Consider the following 20,081-nt stretch of genomic DNA (forward strand, 5'->3'; position numbering starts at 1 on the left):
TCAATAGTTCTAATTAATACCAACAAACCTAATCAGCAAGAGATAAAAAATGAAATTCTGTTTAAAATAAGTGTAAACAATATAAATTACCTATACAATCCAGAGTCAGACATAAACAACTGGAAAATATTAAATGCTCATTGTATCATGGTATACAATGGCTGAGCCAATATAATAAAAATAATAATCTTTCCAAAATTAATTTGCCAATTCAGCACCCTACTAATCAAAATACATACAAAAAAGTATTTCCTAGAACTAGGAAAAAAAACCACAAGATCCATCTGGAAGAATAAAAGGTTAAGAATATCAATGGAAGTAATTTAAAAAATGAAGAAAGGAGACCCACCTACACCAGATCTCAAATTATAGTATTAAGCAATTATCAACAAAACACTCTGGTACTGGCTAAGAGATTCAGTAGTAGGTCAGTGGAATGGGTTTGGAAATCAGCACAAAGTAGTTTATGACCATAGTAATTGAGTGTTTGATAAATTCAAAGATCCAAGCTATTGGGGGGGGGGGGTCGTTGTTGAAATTCACTATTTGACAATAGCTCCTGGTAAAACTGGAAAACTATAGCAGAAATGAGGCATATACCAATATCTCATACCAAGATAAGGTAAAAATGGATACTTGATCTAGAAGTAAAAGGTCATAACATAAACAAATTAGGGGAACATAAAAAAAGTTTACATGTCAGAATTATGGATAAGTGAACAATTTATGACCAAACAAGACACAGAGGCCACAATGACAAATGAAATGGATAATTTTGATTACATTAGATTTAAATTATTTCATCCAAACAAAATCAAATGCAACTAAGATTAGAAGGGAAATAAAAAATGTGTATGTGTGGATTTCTAGCATCTCTGACAATGATTTCATTTCTCAAATATATAGAAAACTGAATCAAGTTAAATTGAATGAAGAGGGGAGAAGGAAGTGTGTGAGAGAGACAATTTGGAACTTATAACCAGAACATTTATGTGGATAATTATTTTTACATGTAATTGGTAAAATAAAATCTCTTAAAAAATAAAGTGTACCATATTTCCTTCATGATTTTTCTTGTCATATTTGTGAAATCTGTCTTCTGTCACAGCACAAGAAATATGGAAATATATATTGCATAAAAGTACTGATATAACCTTTTTCGGTCACCACTTTGATTTGGGGAAGGAGGAAGAAAGGGATGGAGAGAATCTGAATTGCAAATTGTCAGAAAACCATTATAAAAAAATTTTTATATGTAATTGAAAAATAATTTAAAGTTAAAATTTTTAAATAAGGTGTTCTAGAAGGATTTTCTTGCTAGTAATATGTAAGACAAAACAGGGTGGGAGAGAGAATAACAGTAGAAAAAGGTAGGTCAATGGATATTTTGTTTTAATTATGATAAAAATTGGTAAGAGTCTTGATTAGGATTCTGTAGATATGAATGAAGAGAAAGGAATGAGTTTTCAAAAAAGAATCCCAAAGTAAACAAAAATGGGAATATTTAGTCATAGAGAATAAAAGAAAGGCACGGGAGTCATCTTTAGTATTTTCTACCTTAAAACTGGTAAATTAATTCTAACATACACAGAGACAGAGAAATTGGAATGTGAAAATATCTTAAAAAGTCCTCATTTTGTCTCTAATGACTTTGCTTTGACTATGGCTGACCCAAATAGAAGGTCCAATAGCCAAATTGAAGGCATACTTTCATGAAATGTTAAGAATAAAAGTCTAAATTTGGAAGTTGTCATCAGAGAAGAATTTGAAAATAAGAGAAATAATTAACATTCTAAGGGAGAGAGAACATAAAGTAGAGAGCTACTAATTAGGCCTTGGGGAATATCTTCAATTGAGAGATAATAAGAGAAGAAAAATATAGAGAAGAAAAGAAAAGGAAAGGAATTGTTAAAGAGAAAAAAGAAAGAGAAAAATTACATGATTATTTAAGCCAACATAGTTACCATTTTCTGCCCATTTTTTCAGGCAGTGAGTCACTGACTTATTAAATATTTGTTGAAGTAAATGGACTTACTCAGACTATGGACATTGTACATCAAATAATGTTTTAGCTGACATAAGAAACGTAGATATTTCAGGATCATGTAATGCTATAGTGGTCAAAGCAGGAAAGAATTTCAGTGACGAAGAGGGAAATGAACAATGTCAAAGAAAGCAAGGAAAATGAGGACGAAGAAATACATTTCTATTAGATTAATCATTAAGAAGCCATCAGTAGCTCTCAAATGAAAAGTTCTAAGGGATAAAAATCAACATTTAAAGGATTTGAAGATGGAAAAGCTCATTAGAGAAATTTAGAATTGATAAGCAGGGGGTACATAGAGTGGCACTAAGAAGAAAGAAAATTGAAGGAAACAGTTAAATGAAAGTTGTTGCAATATGGATTAGAATTAAAGTATGTTTAATGAGTGGGAAGGAATTAGAGGATAGGAAGTTCCTGCAGAAAGAAAAAATAAAAGTATAAAATAGGTCCCTTAAAATTAGGGAAACAAGTTATTACTATTATTATTTTTTAAAATTTAAAAAAAAAAACATATCTTCTGTCCTATACTCAATGCTAAGTCACGGAGATTTGAATTGTTTAAAAAAAAAAAACTTACTTTCTGTCTTGCAGTCAATTCTAAGCATTGGTTTCAAGGCAGAAGAGTGGCAAGGGCTAAGCAGTGGGATTAAGTGACTTGATCTGGTCACAGCTAGGAAGTGTCTGAGGACGTATTTGAACCAGGAACTCCCATTTCTAGACTTGTCTCTGTATCCACTGAGCTACCTAGCTGCCCCTGAGGCTTGAGGTCAAAGCATAAATGGGGATGTTAGTGTTGCAAGGCTGGTGACACATCATTTTCTGTAAGATTAAAGAGAAGGATGGAAAGATAATGAAATCAGAGAAAATAGATATTAGAAGTCATTTTTTTTTAAGGGTTGCTTCACTGAACAATGGGAAGAAAAGAAAATAAAGAAGCCTAAGAATCTGTGTAGTAGGGGATAGCTGGGTGGCCCAGGAGATTGAGAGCCAAGCCTGGAGATGGGAGGTCCTGGGTTCAAATTTGACCTCAGATACTTCCTAGGCATGTGACCCTAAGCTAGTCACTTAACCCCCATTGCCTAGCCCTTACTGCTCTTCTGCCTCGGAACCAATACTTAGTATTGGTTCTAAGACAGAAGGTAAGGGATTAAAAAAAAAAGAGAGAGAATCTGTTTGGTGACAATAGGATTTCAGTTGACTGATCATAATATCTATTGTAGATCGAAGGTTAGGAATGGACAGTTGATTGACTGTAGGTCTTTATGTATATAAAATGCATTTGGGCAATGTGGGGGAAATGGTAGAAATAAACTATAAGGACATTGCAGTGGAAGAGGGCAGTTCTAGACTCTATATCTTTCAAGTAAAGATAAAATCACTGTTGCCCTACTCTACTCTCAAAATCGCCGCTTCCTTTGTCCCTCTTCTTTCTCTGTCTCTCTTTCTGTCTTTCTCTTTCTCAATACACATATGAATACTCTTTACTGAAAAAAAATATTCATAGATTTGAAAAAAATACTCAGTAAAATTAAGAGCAGGCATTTCATTTCATAGATATGGGATGAAAGAAAGGTGGAGATGGAGGAATAAATATTATACATTATCTTTTACACTTATTTTTTATTCATAAACTAAATAAAAACATGATTTGGTGATGGTTTGCCAGGTTTTTTAACCTTATTAAGATATGTCATTTATTTCAAAGTAGGTCTTCTTGCCTAGAAGACTATATTATCTACTTCTCTTTAAAAGTGTTCCTTTCAGTATTTTTCAAGTGTTGTCATTCCTTTAGAAATGTTTTTGCCTCAGAAGCATTTAACAAAATTTTCCCTTTTGTCAAAAGGTTTAAAAAGCCACATAAACCCTCATATATCACATGTCCCCGGATGACTTTTAAATAGCCAGAATGTCCAGATAAATTAGTCAATGAGTTTGCATTATTTTTTAAGTAACTAGATATGCATGACTGACAATAGTTTTCTGATGCTTTTTTTAAAGCTGGTCCAAAATAATGAAAAAAATAAATTATCTAGAGGCACCAAAAGATCTAAAAATGAGATATGAGAAGCTTAGTCTAATCCAGCCCTTTCCAAGTTTTTAGAGATTAAGCTGTATACCTAAGGGGTCTTTGAGTGGTAATAAAGCTGTAAACAACTCAGAAGCAGACTCAGGTTCCCATGGAAAAAACATGTTTAATCTTTCCGAAAATACACAAGACTGATTACACCAGGAATCTTTAAGTCTGCAGAGTACTAATTTTCATTGAAGTGTTTATTCTAGAGAGACTAAGACACTTGACCTTGATCTGTGTTTGTTATAACTCTTGACTACCCCCTGTGGTATTTATAAGAGAAACCAGGATGGTAAACCTTATGAGGCAGGTAGCTGAAACTAAAGATGTTGTGTAAATCAACAAATGATTTGAGCCAAAAGAAATATTTTCATCAGTCAGATATAAGGTTCTGAACTTTGTTTCCCTCTTCCCCTCCCTGTCTGACAACGATAACAAACAGAACTTTGGGGAAATAATAAAAGATCATAAAGTCTGAGGCTGAAAGAATATTTGTTGTCTAAATGATTAAGAAATTCTAAATAAGTCTAAGGATGTACCCAGAAAGTAACAGCTGCTGCTGCCTAAAGTGAACTCCCCCAGCCTTCTGTCACAGAAGAAAATAGGTGGGAGGGATTGGGGCAACATTGCTGTTTGCCCTTCCATACAGCCAACAATTACATATATAAATATATATATATATATATTTATATAATGAGCACCTACTATGTGTTAAGTGCTATGGAAGATAGTGATGGTGGTTCCTGACCTCAGAAATGAGAATAAAGTATATGAAATACTAAATAATTGAGCTACACTACTTGTTCAATGAAACAAATAGATGGTTCAGCTAAGCCCATCTTTCTGCCATAAGTATGGCAGTGAGTTTGGAGTTGGTAGGGTTGGCTGCCCTCTTCTTTATGGGAGTTCTTTCCTTAGATGATGACCTAGTCTGGAAGTGGGAATGGTGGTCTGCCATCAGACCATGCACAGGACTCTTTGGTCTCTCTGACTGTTGTGCCAGGAAAGGCAAATCACCACTCCCTGGACCTCTATCTCCCCTTAAACTTTGCTAGTTATAATTCAAACTGATGAAAATGTGAGCCTTGAGAGTAAAAGTCATTTTGCCCCAAACCACCAGATCTATTTTTAGTTCAGCCCCTATAGCCATCCCTATAAGGAAAAATCATTGTGGAAAGGAGGAACACCTTCCATATCATATCACCAGAAGCAAATATTGACCAACTGCTATTAATAGGCAATTAGACACAGAAACTCTGAGATGGGCGGCATCCCCTTCTCCATCATTCCTGTTTCCAGTCTAGCCCACAAGACCATTATGAGGGAAAGAAATTTCTATGAAGAAGGGGCCAGCCATTCCTAAAGACTGCCAACCAGCAACTTGCCTTCAGCAGGACAGGCATACCAGGTTAACTGAATGAGCAAGGAATCATGAGGGAGACACAGGAGAGAAGTGCTAGTCATCGTGGCTAGTAAAGATACAGGAAGAAAAATTCTTGCCCCAAAAGTTTCATCACTGTTAAATAGCCCAACATGAGAAAGGGACATGGTTCTATCCATTTCACTGATGGAAAGACAGAAAGGCAAAGACACTGGTGGGAGATAACGAAGACTTGAATTAAAATGATGATGGTGGGAAAGCAAAAATAAGAGGCAAAGATAAGAGATATCACAGAAGAAAAACTAACAGGATTTGATATTGGATTGGATATTAATATAGAGGAACAAAGTACTAAAGATGAGACCAGGATTAGAGGCTCAGCGAGGGATTTCAGGTCTATTGTCCTGAGGACCAACCTAGCGCTGTTCACATAGCATCGCCATCTAGTTGACTGATGAGTGATGCTTTTTTTGGACACAGACTCTTCAGGAGGCAATCTCATAAATTTACAGAGGGGTGACAATCTGCATTTAGTGGTAGGAATACCAATATCTTTGTGCTATGTAAGTGGTGATTTTCATTTCTTACTGTTGAAGGATGTGAATATGGAAAAGGGAGGCAGTAATAGGAAATGAACAGCTGGCTACATAGATTATAGTAAGAACAGATTTTTATTTTTCTGTCTGTAATGCCAAAATGACGGGCTGCTGGTAAGGGGCAAAGTGCATTTCAGAAAGACAAGAATATACTCAGGAAATTGCTCAGAACTCAGAGAAAGATGGCTGTATACTAAATTTTAAAGGTGAAGTATAAAAATATCTTGATAAAACCATAAAACACTGGAGCAGCTGTTCTCAAAGTATGGCCCAGGGACCCTTTAATGTCCCTGAGATCCTAACAGCAGATCTGTGAGCTCAAAACTTGTTTTCTAATAATATGACAATTTCATTTTGAAAACTGTAAGTACAAATAGATGTAAACCCACACAAACAAAAGCTTTTTGTGGTCCTCGACAATTTTTCAGAGTTTTGAAAGGGTCCTGAGGCCAAATAGGTTGAGGATCACTTTACTAGAGAACATTAAGTATAATAAAGATGAACTATAGTGACAGAAATACCCAGTAATTTTCAGAAGTAATAGAGAAGATAGAGTGATATTTTTTGTTTCAGATGTGCGCATAACAATATATAAATGTTTTTTTAAAATGATTTCAAAAAAATCTGTATCCTTTAATTTCTATCAATTGGTCCTACTTTTAGCTAATAGAGCACAAGTTCTTAAGCTTTTCATACCATTGACCCTTCTGGCAGTTAGGGCAAACCATTTAACCCTGTTTGCCTCAGTTTCCTTAACCATAAATAAGCTGGGGGCAGGGGGGAGGCAATGGCAAAACCACTCCAGTATCTTTCTTTGCTAAGAAAATCCCAAATGGAATAATGGAGAATTAGTTATAACTGAAAACAACTGAACAGGAACAAAGTCACATGTTTTTAGACTAATATTTTCAAATGCTTAAAAAATACCATGATTAAAAAGAAATCAATTATCTTGCAAAATAGTTATAAAATAGAAAACAAAGTTGGCAAACCCACAAGTCAATAATGCCTGTTGTACAACTTCAAAGAATCAAGTCAAATGCTTTAATCTACATTGAGACTTTTGGGACACCGTGTATGCTTAAATAGCATATTTTTGATGGATTTCTAAATAATACTTTTAATGCCATAATTTTTATTTTTAAATTAAATGAGCTAATTGCTCACCTCTCTATAAATGATTTACATTGTAGCTAATGAAAATTAACATGTTCAGCTGAATCGGGGGTTATAAAGGTAAATATATAATACGATTTATATTAGAGTATAATACTATGCAAAGTAAGGGTATTTTAAAAGGGATGTTCTACTATTTGTTTTTTTTTAGCAAGCTGCCAATAAGGCATATGCTAGATGTTTGATGTCTATAAGACATTAAAAAAAAAACAATTTACCTATTTTTAAACCACTAAATATTGTATCTTATCCAATTTCAGGAATTTAGCTTAAGAAATAATTTGAGAGTACATAAGACTAATGACATTGCTAGAGCCACACATTATTTCATCCTTGCATTGATTTTTTCTCCTTTTCAATCTAGTAATTCCACAATATAAGGGACTTTTTTCTGAAACATGGAAAACCTAAAAAAATTACAAGTACAATTTGTCTGTTCCATCAGTCATTAAGCTATTTAATATATTCTCAAACTATTCCAGTTGTATTAATTGCTTGCAGGCATTGTTAGAATGCACATACATACGAATATACCTATCATATACATGTTTTATATATATATATATATATATATATACATATATATATATATATATATATAATTTTATTAGGATCCTCGACAAATACCCATAACAAACAACACCAAGATCTATGACTGCAATGGTGTGGGCCCATATTTCTGAAAAACAGGTTCTTTTGACTTTAATAATAGGTTCATAACACTGACCATTGCAGCTGACAAGAATTGTGTAGAGAGAATTGCATCTTCCTTGACATTGTTTATGTTGCCGTAGTCATTGTGCATAGCATTCTTTGGCTCTTCTTTCTACATCCTGTACCACTTTATACAAATCCTCCTGTGTTCTCCAGACTACAGAGCTGACATTGCTCCCAGTGCAGTGGTATATTTTTCCTCATCAAACTATGAAGCTACACTTTCAAATGGCTATAATTATAAAATGTTATCTTGTCTAAAAGACTTGCTTTTCACTCTACAATAAGTTCCTGAAAATAAATTTCAAAGCTGAATTAAAACTGTTAACAATTTCCCATGTGGAGATGAGGCATCCACGCTGCCAAAATGAACAACAGGCAGGCCAGATGTGCTGCTGGAATAGAGTGAACACAGCAGGTGTAAGCCAGGGACGTAGTCTGAGAGTCATGATAGATGCACAGAGAAATATTGCACTATAGAGACACCATTCTGGGAGTTGGGGAAGACTGTTTTAGGTAGGGGGGAAAGACTGAGCATTGAATCAAAAGCAACTCACTGGTGGCACTCTTGGATTCATTACAAAAATAAGTGCTAACCAATGTCTAAGTATATGTTCAAAAATAATCCGATCCAATCAAAGGCAATGGCTGAAAAATTTAAAGAAACATTTTCTGGCAAGACCAAATTGAACTGTCCCTGGCCAGTAAACAAAATCAGCCTTTGTTTCAGCAACAGAAGAATGACCAAGCTAGCTGCAAATGTCCTCCCCAAAGAACCTCTAAACTCATTCTTGCTGTTTCCCTAAGTAGAACATCAAGAAGATTTTGCAAGCCTTGAAAGCCTAAAATGGAAATAAGAGGTCTGACCTATTTTTGCAAACCAGCAAAATTTGTGTCAACTCATTCACTTTTCCTTGAGTGCAAATCCTCTGTCACATCACAATTTTTTAAAAAAAATCCAAAAACATTGACAGCATTTCTATTTATAAATGAATTAGCACACATTTATGAAGTTCCAGTCACTTTGTTAAGTGATAGGAATACAAAAACAAAGATAAGACAGTTTTGCCCTCAAGAAGCTCACCTTCTAATGAGGGGAGAACAATATTTGTACTTAGAGATAAATAAAAAGACATAACCCTTTCAAGAAACATCACTGAATCCTTATACCTGTGACCAAAATACAAATGTGACCTGGTTCTTTCCCACAAACTGATTATTATCTCTTAATCATTATCCCCCCAAAAAGACATTTTCCAAGATGTTAACTTCTTTCTTCCCCTGAATCTGAAATCTATACAATCTAGCAATTTACCTAGAAGCAAGGAAATCTTGAAAGATAACAAAAGAAGCTGCCTCTGTGGTAATCATATTTTGGGGCCATTTTATTGAAAATTAATAGGCAGTGCTGCTGGGGTTGGGGAAAACTTTGGATTCATCTTCTGTTTTTTGGCCATATTTTCTCATCCTTTGCTTTTGTGTTTGATAATGAGGTTAGGGAATTTCTTTTGTTGAGGATTCTTCAAAACTCATTGGCAAACCTAGATGTAACCTGACTTGAGAACCATAGAATCTGAAGATAATTGAATTAGAGCTTTAAGGGATTTCTGAATCCATTAATCCAGTATCAAAAATCAGTGTGCATCTAACTCTATAACTACTGAAAGGAGCCTCTAAGGGGGAAAACACACACACACACACACACACACACACACACACACACACACACACAAAATTCACTAAAGAGACTACAGTAATATTTAGAAGAAGAAATAAATCAAGAAATTGCTTAAGATAATGAAATGGAAACTCTAGAGGAAAGAAGTGGAAGAATAACAAATATATGAGAAGAGAAAGTAGTAAACTTGACCCAATATGTACGACCTATGCACTAGACAAGAACCAAAAAAAAAATGACTCCATGAAACAGCAAGAAATATTAGAACACCTGTCTAAAGTGTTTGGTGTGGAAATACATCAAACACTAAGAGGAGATGAAAGTCAGGATATTAGAAGAGGTTAAGTGGGAATAATCACAAATATATTTTCTATTCCTGAAGAAAGATTTAAAAAGAAGGGGGGGAGGAGAAAAAACTAGATTATAAAGGGGTGCCTAAGATTTCCTCTTAGGCAGGAATGTGCTGAATCTTCTTAAAGTGACTTTCAGGAGCAAGTTGTTAAATTTTCTTTGTGAGAATTTCCATCTCAAAAATCAGTAAATGCTGCAAATCAGGAATACATTTATTGTTTTGTTTATTAAACCTAAGAAGTGTTAGGAAAAAATCTTAATAATGTGGATTAACTATAAAAGTATGGCATGGCTACATTTTGTTTTTGTTTTTCTTTGTTTCAGCAAGCCAGGTGTTAAATATTTCATACAGCACTACTCCTAGGCAATTAGAAAAAGACTAAAGAAATTAATTGTCTAAGTGCAATGGGACATTATTTCTCTACAAGAAATGATGAAATAATTTCAGAGAAAGATGAATAGCATGAATTGACACAGTGAAATACAGAATACATACATGCATAACAACATTGATAAGAAAAGATGACTTTTAAAAACTTAAGAAGGGGAAGTGAGGTGTGTCAGTGAATAGAAAACCAGAACTAAAGACTGGGTGGTCCTGGGTTAAAATCCATCAGATACTTTCTAGCTGTGTGATCCTCTGCAAGTCATTTGACCCCAGTTACCTATATCTTATCACTCTTTTGCCTTAGAACTGATACTTAGTATTGATTCTAAGGTAGAAAGTAAAGATTTTAAAAAATTTAAAACCTAGAATTAAATAATAACCATATCTTTAGATGATGTATGATTAAGGTTCTTACCTGTCTCCTGGCAGAGCTGATAAAACATAAGGTGCAGAAAGAGATAAATGTTTAGAAATGGCCACTGGGTGGATTCATTATTGTTATTATTATTATCATTATCATTATCAATAACAATAATTACTGTTGCTGCTGCTATTGCTACTCTTATTACTACTCTAAATAATAATGATAATGATTTTAAGTATACATTTTATTCATTACAAGTCTTACACTTTACTTTCTCCTGATTAATGGGGAATGTTATGATGGGAGGGAGATAACAGCTAAGATATTTCCCACCCCCACCCCCCAAGAGGGTCCTTGAGCAATTTTTACAAATAAACAGAAAAGAATAAAATTTAGTAGAAAACACTAACAAGGAGAGTTTCAAAAGAAATGTAAATTTTATCATGTTTTTCTTTAAAAAATAAACAATGTAAAATAGTCATAATTTCATATAGACCACACTTTTGTGGCCTATTGTTTATATGAAAATGTACTTCCTTTAATGTAGAAAGTTAAAATAAATGTATTTTAAAATGTAACAAGAAGTAAATGGTTACTGCTAATCAATTCTATACTTATTCTCATTAACTTTAATAAATTTTGTCATCAATATCTTGCCTTCTTATTGCCCAACTTAAAAAAATATTGTTATTTTTGTTTGATATATGCACAGAAAATTTGTGAACCAACTTGAAATTTTTAAAGACCTATATAATGTTCTAAGGCTGGTGAAAAGACCTAAAGTAACAGACTATTTACCTATAATAGGGAAAAGGAATAGTCAAAATAGGATAAAGGCATTATTTAGCATGTAAGATATTATAAGGGAGAAAAGGTTAATATTTTTATATATCAAAGATCTTTTAAAATATAATCTGATTGTGTCTATAACAACTCTAGGAGAAATGTGCTATTATTCCCATTTTATAGGTGGAGAAACTGACGCAGTTAAAGGTCAATTTGCTCAGGATTACAGAGCTAATAAGTATCTGATGGTGTATTTGAATTCAGATCTTGACTACAGGTTAAATTCTCTCTCCTCAGTCACCTATCTGCCTAATGATCCTAATGATTGGTGAGAAAATAAGACTATGTGACTTGGTTATAGGAGAGGAAACTGTATTAGCAAACATTTGAAGTTACAGGGAATATTTAGCCTGGAAATGACTTAAGAGATTCAACATAACTATTTTTAAGCATTTGAAGAGCTATCATGAAGAAGGCTAGATAATAATTCGGCAAAAGAGGCCAGTAATATGCTAAAAGTGAAGAGAAGACAATTTTGGCTTAATTATAAGGAAAAACCTTTGTAATAATTAGGAATGCACAAAAGTTGTGTTCACTTATGAAATGATAAATTCTCTAATTACTGGAGAAAGTAAAGCAATTGTTGAATGACAATTTCTGGAAAATATTTTAGAAAGGATTCTTGGTCTGGTAAGGGTTGGAACGGATATTCTTTGAGATTGTTCAGACATTTGGAGAGCCCAGATGGCTTGCTTAGGTAAATATCAATATTCTCTTGATGATACTATATGGACATGAATGCCAAAACACTCTTATTATGGAGCTGAATGGTAAATGACACAAAGAGAATAAGCAACACCATCAAAAACCTGGATAATGTGGAAAACTAGATGAACTAATGAGAATGAGAGATGACATCTTGACACCTAGAATGTTGTACCTGTATATTTGAAATATTAAAAGAACCAAGTGAATAATTTTAATATTAGATAAAGATATGAAAAAATATTGCATAAAAATGAGAAAATATAAAAAGGTTATGATTCGCAAAGCTGGAGAAAATACCCACAGGAACAACATTAATTTATTTCAGTATTAATTTACATACACTATGTTGTTCAACCTCCTATCCATCCCTCCCCTGAAAAAAAGTGAAATGATTTTTAAAAATTTAAGTGTTTATAACACCAAGGTAGGAAGCAACAATTTAGGATAAAAGACTATATTTGGGGAAAGCCTCCTAGGTGATTTAAATATTAACAAATTGAAGCCTAAGGAGTGCCTCAAACTTAAGCAAGGAGATTAACCAATTTGTGAAAGGTCATATAGATAGTAAGCTATAGAAGTAGGATTTGAATCCTAGTCCTACAATTCTAAAACTAGTAATCTTTCCACTAGGCTCTTATATAATACATCTTGATAGCATTAATACAAATGTGCTAGTTGGTTGATTATTATTATTATTATTTATGTTAGTTCTCTCTTATTTTTCTCTCCATATGTCTCTGTCTGTCTGTCTCTCTCAGTTAAACCTCAGCCTCACTGGACTTTTGCAAACAATAATAATGGATTTTGACATCAGAATAGAAAGATCTTTTTCTCTAATTTTCTTGACAGTTTGAATTCATTGCTAAGGCACACTTAAAATATTTTTCTGTGTTTTTAAAACTAAATTATAACAAAGGACAGGTGTCGTATTCCTTTGTGGTCCTGAGCTAGTTATAATACATTTTATTCTTCCCTGCATAAAAAATATCTGAAATTCCCAGTTCTCTCAGATACATTAATTACCAAGGGGTTAAACAATCCTAGCACATCACCTGGGTTTCAGATTTAATCTGGTAGCATTTAAATGATGATCAGAATTCTTTGAAATGTTGATCAGCCAAAAGACCAACAACTCTATATCTAGGCAGCTTGCCAAGAGAGAAATTATTCTCTCTTGCTGCCAGTTTCTACCAGGTGCCAGAGGAAGATTACCAAATAATCCATCTACCCCATTTTTACAGAAAATAGCTGTGAAATATGGGAAAATACTGTGGAGAAATAGTACATTTAGTGACCAAGTTTAAATGCTTTTAAATTTCAATTTTTGGCTGAGTATCTACTTTCTGAGAAAATCCCTTAACTCAGAACATCTCTTTGTGGCCAAACTGAACCATTAGGGTCTGATAATACTATTTCAGTTAGACCACTAGAATATAAGGGCAATTGTAGGTGAAATAGATGTTGTTGCATTGGATATAGGGTAACAATTCTTTCCTATTGCCTCAGTTTACATCTGAGATGTCTATTGTCCATGCTGAAGTCTATGGTTTCTGTTATGGATTAGGTATCATTGTAGAGTTTCTTGATTTCATCAAAGAAATGTGGTTAATAGAATTAAAGCAGTCATGTGCATAAATATAATATCCTTAAATGAAGACACTGAACCAGCACCTGGAGATTTGCTTGTGAGCATTGGGTATATATTTGTGGGATTTTCTACAACATGCCAATCATAATACTTGCATACAGGATCTATGATTCCACTCACAAGGAAAGCTTCCATCAACTAGATCAGATTGACAACCACCTATTGTTTAATAGATAAATCCTGGGAAATTGCCTGAAGTATACCACAATTAAAGGATTTGCTCAGTGACACAACTTGTAAATGTCAGAGGCAAAATGTGAACCCAGGTATTTCTGATGGCATGACCAGCCCCAAATCAACTAAAACACCTAGCCTCATTTAAATATTTTTCAATATTATTTTACTTTGAGCTTTTTTTTGGCAGGGGAGAAAGTGTCCAGACCTGTCATGTCACCAGTGTGTAAAACATCAGATTAGAAACAGACTATTCCAATTCAGAAAAAATATCACAACAGTAAATTATGGTATTAGAATGTAATTTGTAGTATGTAATATCTAGTATAGTACATTGCCTGAGGCACTGTGAAATCAAGGGATTTCCTTATGCTCACAGACTATGTATATATCAGGGGTAGAGTCTGAACTAAAATCTTCCTGACTTCAAAGCCAGTTCTCATAATACTGCTCCTCTAAATACACAAAGTACATATAATGTTATGACTAATGTTACTGCATTGACATCTTTTCATTCTTAGTTATCTAGATCATTATAATCAATATCACTGTAAAATATAATGCCTTCCTTTCCATTTTTGCTCTTTAGTACAATTCACAGAAATTAATTTTCCTCTAAATTCATATTTATTATGCTTTAATCCCCTTGCATCTCTATTATGATCATCATTACCTTCACTTTGTATCTAGGGTAACTTTTAATGCACGTTATTTTCTCCTCAATTACAATAACAACTGCCTCATTTTAGCCATAGCTTTTTTTTATACATACTTTTAGATAAATAGCTTTTAAAAAATAATGTTATTGCCAAGTCCAACCTTGGTGATGAATTATTTAAGTAATTTTGTTAGGTTTTACTTTTAATTCCCAATCTATAAAAACAAAAGGAATATTGGATATGTATCCAATGTAATATATAAAATTATATAAATATAAATATATATAAATATAAAAACAAAAGGAATTAATATCACAATTTGTTGTATATATGCAATTTTATAGCTACATGAAACCAATGAAAAACTTTTGAAGAATAATGATAGCAAAAGATATCTTGAAGGAGATTATAAATTGGGAAACCAAGACAGTTCACATGATAAGGGATAGCCACTAAAGAAACAGAATCTTCCACCAATAACCTCTCCATGTCAGAAGAAGTGAGGGATGGATTAAAAAAGATTGGGTGGGCCCTCTGCAGTAGACATAGGAGGAAATGGACAAGAGTAATACAGAATGCTCAGGCAGATTTCCGTTTGCATCTTTGGAGGGAACATCCAAATCAATAGCATCACAGACATAGTGGAGTTTATAGGTCAAGATTTGTGATCTCATTAATACACAGTGTCCTGAAAGTCCGAGTACAGCTTTAATCATTAATAGTTTAAAGCAAATGAAACTTGAAACTCCCTTAAGCCTTCTGGGACATTGTCAATTGGGGAGAAGTCCTGTCTTTTCTATAGACTAGCTTTGGCCATTCACTCAATCAATTAGTGCCCTAAGGTCAGAATTTGCAAAGAAGTTGCAGGTCTATATTGGTAGAGGAAGTTCTGCCCAGGGAGCTCTGTCACTGGGTGCATCAAAACCCAAATCAAATATCAGTTTAGATTTGTTCTAACTAGTTGCAGAGGGCAAAAGAAGGAATGAGAGAGGAAATTATACAGGGGTAGATTTCAACTTTAAAGTGGGATAAAATTTCCTAACATTCAACAGTTATTGAAAAAATGTCACAAATTGTCTTGCAGTGAGCACTCTGGTACTTAAGTATTTAAACAGTCAGGTTAAATGCTAGCTATAATTCTAAGCTATAAAATTCTAAGTAATTCCTGATTTGGATACAACTCAGATTAGATGGCCTCTGAAATCCATTGCAATTCAAATAGGACATACAAATCAATCACAATAAGATTCTCCATTGTGATAATCAAGGACATTTCTAATCTGGCTCCTCCCTCTCCAAATATTTTTCCTCCTTTTTCATAATGCAGGCACTGCCCTCTGGCTAAGTTATTTTTCTCATTATCCCCAATTCTAAGTAGTTGCCTACAGTGCTCCCACTATATATTATACATTTCCCTTTCATCAATATAAATTCCCTTCACTATTTAGTGTCTAGGGTAGGCCAAGGTTTATCTATTCCATGAAGCTGGCCATGGCCATTAATCATTTATACCATCTTCTGCACTATCAAGGCACTTCTTGTCTCCAATATAACAACCAATGTTTCTCTATTATAGTCCTATGCCAATTTCTCATTAGGTCAGTGTGGTTCCATTGGGTAAAATAAACTTAAGGGGATATAGAAATGTTAAATCCTAATAACTCTCAGATGGGTTAATATCAGTATTAGTGGGAATGGACACAATGATAAAATTCCAGGTCATAGAAGTCCTGATCTCTTGAATCAGATTTTCCTTTTCAGGAATTATGTAGCACTATATTCCATATATCTCTCGTATACTTTAAAATGAACAATGCATATTGTCTATCTCTTGGTGCCTTATAAGCCTACCAAACTGTAAATTGCACTCAATCATAAAATAAGAAAATGAGCCTAAATGTTTTATGTGTTTTTTTCTAGCTCTTAAGCTACAATCTATTAATTGGGGGTATCTCCCTTAGCTTCTTGTAAAGTACTCTGCTTATGGTGTTAGGAACTGAATCTGTTAATTATTTGGTATGGCAACTCTCAAATGAGAACTACTCCAAATGCTTTAGTTTGGGGTCTTTAAAAAAACAGGGAACCCCTAAATATTTTTAATCAGTAACTTAGGGTCTTTAAAAGTTACTTGGAGCAAATACAAAGCACAGTGTTTGGTAAATAGTAGGAATGTCTTGATTTGTCAAGGGTCCCACAAGAAAAATTTTCAGAGATGGGACTTGAACTAATATGTCCCTGGCTTTGAATCACCTTTCTATTCATTATGCAATGTGCCTTTCCAAACTCAGAGAGGCACTTAAATGTTATTACATTGTTATTTAGCCATTTTATATTCATATAACTTATCCTCTTAAAGAAATTGCAACCTGTTGATATATAGGAACCATTGTCTCATGGTATGTCTGTACCAAAATGATTCAATTTTGTGTGTGGATGTTAGAAATAATTCCACTAATTATCTTATCCAAAATATAGGGAATAGTGATTGACAAATAGTAGGTACACAATGATGGCAAAGTTCAAATCTTGTACTGGTGAACTTTCTTATAATAAGGAATTAATAACAATATCAATATGTACCTAGGTCGTTAGGTTGGTCGGGCATTTTACATATATATAATCTCAGCTGTTTTTTGCAATGATCCTCTATGATAGTTACTATTATTTTCACTATTTTTAAAATGAGAAGCTGAATCTGAGAGAGGCTATGTGATTGGCCCAGCTTCACACAGCTGTTAAGGATCTAAGTAGGATTCAGATTCAAATCTTCCTGATTCTGAGATCACCATTCTATCTCCTATTTCCTGAATAAGCTGCTTCACTTTATGGCTACACAATTTGTGAATTACTTTCCTAATGTTAAAATTGTCAAAGATGGATTTGGAATTAGAAAATTTATTTTAAAATTATGACTCCACAGTGTATTCCTTCTGAGACTTAGGTTAACTTATTTAACTTCTCTAATATTCCATTTCTGAATCTATAAATTGAGGATATTGGATTAGATTAATTAGATCCCTTCAAGCTTGAAATGTATGACCTTATTAGTAGGAAGGATCAGTACCATTCACCTTGTTACAGGTAATGAAGTTCTTTGAAAGTTAGATTATTTGCTCTGGAGGAAGGGTTCAAAACTATCTCCTTATTACATGCCTGTCTCTCTTGCTGTGATATCACAAGTCCTCATGATAATGCAAAAAATAATTCCTCCACCATGAGTGTAAAAAAATCTGGTGCTCTATTCTCCATAAATACACCATTATTAGTTAAATCCAAAGGTCAAAAAGTGCTACTTACTAAGGCAAATTTTTTGTTAAGAATCATCTGCTCCACCAGAGATGACTCATTGTGGAAGAGATGGGGCTGCATGTGACTCCACATATGAGGAAACCACCAGAACTCATCCACCGACCCCAGCAAGAGGTCATCCCCTTCATCTTCTGCTTCAGTTCCTATAGAGAGAAAAAGATCGTATCATTCCTTCCATTCACAGTGAGAGGATGTGCATTAATAGCTGTGTTAGATGTCTTGTTCTGGTTACACAGCTTCCATATTTTGATGGCAGAATAATGGTCAAAAACTTGAAAGATTTTAATCACAAAACAAATTGACCAAGTCACAGCAGTATAAAATATCCATTTCTTCATTGGTTTTCTAGAATTTCCAGTTAAAAATCATTCAGTTTTCCTTTGTTTCTGTCTAGTTTGCCAAAAATGAAACAAATGGGTAATGATTTTAGAGTATTAAGATAGTACATCTGGATAATCCATATAAAATGACCACTAGAGAGCAATAATAAATGTTGAAGGAAATGAAAAATATAATAAATATAAATATATATATACATTTATAAATATATTCATATATATGTAAAGGTTAGAGGAAAAATAGGAAAAATGTAATTTTCAATTGAGATGGTAGTTATGTTTCAGAATAATCTGTTTCTTGATGTTTGACCTCCTTTAACCCAGAAGAGAGATTAGCAAAGAATAATTCTTATGTTTAGCCTCTAAGGATCATAATCGTTAACTGGTACATGCATAAACCAACAGAAAAACCTGTCTTCCTGTCTCTACATCCAGCATGTTAGATGGTATTGCTTAGTGTTGGACTAGATGAGTTCAAGGTGGTCCTGCAGATGGGGGAGGGGGGAAGGGATGGAGAAAACAATGGAAATAAGAGACAAAAAGAATGAAGGCTAGAAAAGGACAATATAGGTGATAAGAGTTGATAAAATATCTTCATAATCTGTCTGCAGTGTCATTTACAAATAATTAGAAAGTCTGGTCCATCCTATTTCATGGCCTCTCTCTAAAGGAGGATGGCCTTTTGGATTCAACATAGAGGCTTAATTCAGCAATCAACCCTTTCAATAGGCTTCTATTGTCTCATAGCTGGCTTTTGCTCTTTTCTCTCTACTTCCCCCCCCACCCTCATTGACAGTAACCAATATTTGAACTTCAGAGTAAAGTGCTCTTAACTCATAAGAAAGCATTAAAAAAAGTCCCTTTTGGCTTCCCCAGGCATTCAGCTCATTTCCCAAAGCATGAAATGTGAGCCCTTTAATGTGAATAACCACTTTCCTGGCATAACTTCAAATGATATTAATGGTCATAAAATTATCCAGCCTGCCAGAACATTTGAGCCCACAATCTCTTACAGCACCAAATTCTTCAGACTATATGTTCACTGTGTGAAGGAAGAAATCCACCCCCCCCCTTTTCTCTCTCTCTCTCTTTTAATGGTAGTAGTAGAAACTGGCAGAGCTAAAGGAGTAGTTTTTAATAGGGCCCTCGAGTCTAATGACAATGGACAGATTGCTATACCGTCACAACCAACTGCTCCCTAGTTCCTTTCCACTGCTACTCATTCACTTTGTTTCCCCACCAAGAGGAAAAAGAATGCCAATTAAGAGTGGAGGAAAGGAGTCAGACTGTATGATTTACTGGATAATGGGAAAGATTTACCAAAGTGAAAGCGATAGAATGGGGTTATCTGGTCATCCTGACTTATGGACCGCCTCTCCAAATGCACCCTCACGGTGAAGGGGGATGAAGTGTCAGGATGAGTCCTGGTCAAAAATGTAGGTGAAGCTGCAACCCAAAGCTCCCAAAGAGGATCATAGACTTAGACATTAATTATGGGAAGCCTCCCTGCTTGCCATAAGAGGATGATCATCCCACGATAGCAGACACACAGACTCAGAAGCATCAATCCAGGGAAGAGACACAGACACCGGGAAATTCCTCATCAGGGACCTCAGACAGCACCATCGCACACCTC

General features: G+C 34.2%; 1 protein-coding gene across 1 annotated transcript in view; it reads right to left on the bottom strand.

The window, feature by feature from the left end:
* LOC100011021 (bifunctional heparan sulfate N-deacetylase/N-sulfotransferase 3) overlaps positions 1-20,081 on the bottom strand; it is a 230,393-nt gene that overhangs the window by 118,666 nt on the left and 91,646 nt on the right. Inside the window, exon 4 of the mRNA XM_001362764.4 lies at positions 18,096-18,250. Coding sequence (XP_001362801.1) covers positions 18,096-18,250 — 155 coding nt within the window. The remainder of the gene's footprint in view (positions 1-18,095; positions 18,251-20,081) is intronic.

The sequence above is a fragment of the Monodelphis domestica genome, chromosome 6 (genome assembly GCF_027887165.1).
Source record: "Monodelphis domestica isolate mMonDom1 chromosome 6, mMonDom1.pri, whole genome shotgun sequence".
Taxonomy (NCBI): Eukaryota; Metazoa; Chordata; class Mammalia; order Didelphimorphia; family Didelphidae; genus Monodelphis; species Monodelphis domestica.